Source organism: Pteropus alecto, unplaced genomic scaffold (genome assembly GCF_000325575.1).
Source record: "Pteropus alecto unplaced genomic scaffold, ASM32557v1 scaffold101, whole genome shotgun sequence".
Lineage (NCBI taxonomy): Eukaryota > Metazoa > Chordata > Mammalia > Chiroptera > Pteropodidae > Pteropus > Pteropus alecto.
In genome coordinates, this window is record NW_006432945.1 from 13,408,327 (window position 1) to 13,413,930 (window position 5,604).

Sequence of the window (5,604 nt, forward strand, 5' to 3'; positions counted from 1 at the left end):
CTGCGGGGGAGCCTGGCCAGCCAGGCCTGGCAGGTTCTGCTGTGAGCTCAAGCACGCGGTGGGGGTGGGGGTGGGGGGGATCGCATAGGCTGCGGAGAAGGGGGTACAGAACCCTCTGGCTACCTGCGGCCCTCCCCTTCCTTCCGCCAAGCTGTGGTTAAGGAAGGGTTGCTCCTTCAAAATTATACCCCATACCTCGGCATCCTGTGGAGGTCACGGCTGCTCTGGGAAGGGTGGGACATCTCCGTCCTCCTGGAAGCCCGAGGCCAGAAGCCTGAGTGTCAGCTCCAGCTGGTCACAGATTTACTCTTTGAATTAGTTTTTGTTGTGTTTTGTTTTGTTTTTTAATAAAAAGACAATGTGCTGGTTGGAACAGTGTCCCACCCACCTCCAACCTCCCCCCGACCCCTCCACCCCCCAAAAAAGCTCATGTCTGCCTGGGACCTGAGAATGTGACTTTGCTTGAAAACAGGTCTTTATGGATGGAATCGAGTTACGATGTCGTGCTGGACTAGGGTGGGCCCTAAATCCAATGTGACCAGCGTCTCTATAAGAAGAGAAGACAAGGAGGAGGCCGTGTGCCGTGGACTGAACGTTCGTTAGGCGACGCATACGTTAGGAGATGGGACTTGGGGGCGAGATCAGGTCGTGAGGGTGGAGCCCTCATGAACGGGGTTAGTGCCCTTATAAAAGGGGCCCCACGGAGGCCCCTCAAGCTCCCCACCAGGTGAGGATCCAGCGAGAAGACGGCCTCTGCATGAGCCAGGAAGTGGGGTCTCGCCAGACAGCACATCTGCCTGTACGCTGATCTTGGCCCTCTCGACCTCCAGAACCGTAAGAAGTAAATGATTGTTGTCCAAGCCCCCAGTCTGTAGTAGTTTGTCATAGCAGCCTGAGCTGACTAACAAGCCCTGGGACAGCAGAGGCAGAGATCGGGGTGACGCAGCTGCAAGCCAAGAAACGCCAAGGATCGCCTGAAACCACCAAAACCAGAAAGAGGCCAGGAAGGATTCTCCTCTTAGAGACTAGAAGGAGTGTGGCTCGACCAGCACCTTGACTTGGGCCCTGTAGACGCCAGAACTGAGAGCGAACACCTTTCTCTTGTTGCAAGCCACTCAGTTTGTGGTCATTCGTCGTGGCAGCCCCAGAAACTAAGGCAGATGGGAATAGACCCCCCATCCCATTGTCCTCGCAAGGTCCTGGTGAAGGTCAGACACACACAGGTGCTTTGAACAGAACACATGTCCTCGAAACGCACAAGAGCATGTTCATCAGCCGTGGCTCTGCCGCCCACACGGGGCCCATGGGTGATGATTTGATCTTGCTGCATTTTTCTACACTCCCCGTCCTAATCAACGAGGGCGAGTTTGATGCTGGCTTATGCTAGAATAATGGCCCCCACATTCTAACCCCCACATTCTAACCCCTGGCACCTCTATGTCATCGTGCATGATGAAAAGGAACTTGTGGATTAAGTTAAGGCTCTTGAGATGGGGAGTATCCTGTACTCTCCAGGGGAGCCTATTGCCATCACAATGACCTTCCTGAGGGGCGCAGGGAGATCAGGGTCGGAGTAGACATGACGATGGAAGCAGAGGTCAGAGAAAAAAACAGATCCGAAAATGCGATGCTGCTGGCTTCGAAGACGGGTTAAGGGCCACAGTCAAGGGACACAGGCGGCCTCTGGAAGCTGGAAAAGGCAAAGAAATGGATTCTCCCCTGGAGCTTCCAGAAGGAATGCAGATCTACTGAACCATTTTAAACTCAGATGTCCTAAACCAGAAAGCAATAGATCTGAGTTGCTCTGAGCCACTCGGTTGTGGCGATACCAGCCAAGCCAGTTAGTCTGAAAATGAATATGGGAAAGGATACAGCGATGCCCCCAGATAATTCTCGATGTTCTGGGAGGCTCCCAGCGATCCTTTCTATTGAACCCCCAAGGGATTTCCCCAGAGAAGATTATGCCCTTTAATCGGGCAGTTTTTGCATTTTTCTCCACCTTGCAGGAGTCCCCAGAGGTCATCCTACAATGAATCCCTACTCTGGGACCTGAATTACCAACCTTGGGAGGGGTTCATAGCAGCAAAGTTTCCATGTGCCCCTACATTAAAGGCCTGACAGCTCTGTGCTCAGACAGAAAGTCCATCCCCCGTCACTCCAGAAGACAATCAGAAGTCCTCTTGTGGCCTCGGTCACTACAAAAGGTACAGCTTGGTCCTCATATATAACGTCCAAGAAGTGCTTTCAAGACCCATGTCCACAGTCTCTCCAGATCGCACACTCCCTGATTCACAATTTAAGCAAGAAAGCCCTTCACCAGTTGTGGCCATCTGAGACTCTAAGTCCCATGGGAGACCTGCCACAGCAGAGCACAGTTCTGAAGATCACTGACAAGGGCAGCCTCACCGCCTTCCCCAGCTGACCGACAGCAAGAACGACGCTATGCACTGACCAGTTCATCCTGCCAACATGGTGTGGATGTCCTAGGCGGTGAGACTGGCATCTCCTAACCGGTGACATGAGGGGGGACTCAGGAAGGACCGAACACAAGGTCCGAGCGGGAGTCGCTGGTCATTCGCTTCCCTTCCCTGTCTCCCCGCCCTTGACACACACACCGAATAACGTTGGTTTCCGCATCTACCGATAGATCTGGTACCTGGCACTGAGTACGGGGTTGGAATCTCCGCCATCATGACCTCCCAGCAAAGCGTGCCGGCCACCATGAACGCCAGGACTGGTGAGTAGGAGGGTGGGTGCGGGAGAGGACCGGGGTGCCGTGTAAGCCCGAGGGGCCGTGGGGCTCGTCCGTCCTGGCAAGGATCGCAAGCCGGTCCCTGGGCAGCAGCTGTCAGCCCAAGAGCGACGCCCACCTGCAGGGCTTCGGCCTGATTCCCCGTGCCAGATCCGACGCCGGATGTGCGGGCTGGGGTCCCAGCCTCTCCCCGGAGGCCTGTGCGTGGGCCCCCAGGTGTGAAGGGCTGTCCAGAGCCACGCGGAGCAGAGTGGGAACCCCTAAATAAGCTGGCATCATGGCAGGGCGTGTTTCCATATAAAACACCCCACAGCAGGCAGAATGTGGCATCCCCCACTGAGTGCCACAGAAGCCCTCGGGAGGGCCACAGGGTGAAGGTTGAGACAGGGAGACTACTGTGAAATCTCAGGCCAATGGAGAAGCCCACTCAGCCCCTTATTCTCTGGGTCCAGCAGTTTGGCTTCCAAATCCCGGGTAAATTTCAAAGTCTCTCTGGTACCTGGGGTACAGGCCCTGCCCTGGGCTGGGGATTTGGGCCGGTCCCTGTCCCAAGGCTCAGTAGAGCTCAGACAGCCTCTCTAAAGGACCGTGTGGACGTAGGTCCCAGGAGCCTTCGGATCCAGTTGCCTGCATCCCCACGGCCGGGTCAGTCAGAGGGGCCTCAGGAACAGAGGTAGCTACTGCTGCCATGAGCGGCTTAGCCCAACTTGATGGTGGCTCCTGTTTTGTCCCAGTTGACTTACTGAGAAAGGCTGGGCGACAACAAATTTGGAGAGCTGGAAATTCAGCAGCCAGCTTTGTCCCAGAGGTTGATGTGTTCCAGTGGCCTTGGAGCTAACGATGACCTTGTGCAGATCATCCATCTGTTTGCCAAGCCCCTGGCCATCTTTCAAAGGGAAGGTACTTATCACAATGTGAGCTAAGTGTCAGCGGTGACAAATCAATCGTCATGGTCAGCAGGCCTGCCGAATGCTTAGAAACCCCAGGGAGTCCAATTCCAATAAATACTGGCCCTCCTGCAGAACGCGTGTGAAACGGGCTACTTCTGTTGATCCACAGAACTTGACAGTCCCCGAGACCTCATGGTGACAGCCTCCTCGGAGACATCCATCTCTCTCATCTGGACCAAGGCCAGTGGCCCCATCGACCACTACCGAATTACCTTCACTCCGTCCTCGGGCATCGCCTCAGAAGTCACTGTCCCGAAGGACCGGAGCTCATACACGCTGACGGACCTAGAGCCTGGCGCAGAGTACATCATTTCGATCACGGCGGAGAGGGGTCGGCAGCAGAGCCTCGAGTCCACCGTGGACGCCTTCACAGGTACCGGGCGGCTCCAGGGGCTGATGGATCTTAGTGTGAAAAGGTCATCCCGTCGACCTGCTCTGCCAAAGTCCCACTTCATTTAGAGAAAGGAGGAATGTGGGTAGAGAAGGAAGAGACAGAGCGGAGACTAACCCGTCATCACAAGGGAATGGTTGGGAGTAAAGGGGAGAGGTGAGCAAGGCCTCGTACGTGCCTGAAGACGTGTGTCCGGTGCGTATGGCCCAGACAGGGCGGTTGACTCTGTCCGTCTTTCGCCACCTGCACTAAATGAGCAGGTGTTCGGAGGACCCATGGGATCATGGGAAATTCCTTCCTGGGTAGAGGTTTTGAAGCCCAGATCGGTGTTATGAACATCTCACAGAGGGAACGCTGGTTTTCCTCTCATGGAGGTGTTCATCTCTCGGTGTGTGGCGTGGAGAAAGAGCGAACAGGAGAGGGGAGCGAGGAGGTAGAAGCCCTGGGCCAGCAGGTGGAGGTGTGCTCGCCGGCGAGGAAAGCAGAGCCCCGCAGTCCGACGGCTCTGCAGCCCAGTGTCCCCGCCACCGCGTGGGGTTGCAGAGCCGCCCTCCTCTGCCTTGCAGGCTTCCGTCCCATCTCGCACCTGCACTTTTCTCACGTGACCTCCTCCAGCGTGAACATCACCTGGAGCGACCCGTCCCCTCCGGCAGACAGACTCGTTCTGAACTACAGTCCGCGGGATGAAGAGGAAGAGATGATGGAGGTCTCCCTGGATGCCACCAAGAGGCATGCTGTCCTGATGGGCCTGCAGCCAGCCACCGAGTACATTGTGAACCTGGTGGCGGTCCATGGCACAGTGACTTCCGAGCCTATCGTGGGCTCCATCACCACAGGTGAGGCCGGAGGACTTGACAGCAGGTGATGAAGGGGCTTCCCACGGTAGCCTTTGACAAGTCAATGAATTTTACAAAGCAAAACACACAGGGAGTAGGAAGCTGCCTCACTCGGCTAAAGAAGGTCTGTGAGCTGTTTCGAAAATGCCACATCTTCCAGAGCTGTGTGAAACGCATAAGGTACAGAAGGCCCATTCAGGAGGGAGGTGGGGAGAGTGGGCCCAGTGTCTGCGAGGCCAGGGCTTGAATGCATTGGCCCAGAGGACCTCCTACTACCGGTGGGGACAAAGCCCCAGAGAGAGGTGGCCTCCAAGAGGAAACCCTTCTACAGGAAGGAGACGTTTGTTCCTACCCTGGAGGGCCATCCCTCGACTGCCCAGCAAGGTCACTGATGTGAACGATGCTTCCCCCGACTCAGATGGGGCTAGCGTCCAGTCAGGTAGGGCCCTGGTTCTCAGAGAATGAGGTTGGCTTGCCTGCTGTTTGGAAATCTTAGGCACTCTGAGATGAGTTGGACCATTCTCATCCCGTCATTCCCAAATACACTCCCAGATGGGAGTGAGGGTATCTGTGCCCGGGTGGTTTGCTACATACTGTCAAGAACTCACAAACTGGACAAGGGGATTGAACATCCACCTGCTTTTGATCCTGTGATACTCCAGCAATCAAAAAAAA

The 5,604-nt window shown here is 55.6% G+C and overlaps 1 protein-coding gene across 1 annotated transcript in view; it reads left to right on the forward strand.

Annotated features, from left to right (window-relative positions):
* Positions 1–5,604, forward strand: part of TNR (tenascin R) — a 64,520-nt gene that overhangs the window by 34,196 nt on the left and 24,720 nt on the right. The window contains exons 8-10 of the mRNA XM_006907789.1: positions 2,648–2,737; positions 3,812–4,075; positions 4,660–4,929. Coding sequence (XP_006907851.1) covers positions 2,648–2,737; positions 3,812–4,075; positions 4,660–4,929 — 624 coding nt within the window. The remainder of the gene's footprint in view (positions 1–2,647; positions 2,738–3,811; positions 4,076–4,659; positions 4,930–5,604) is intronic.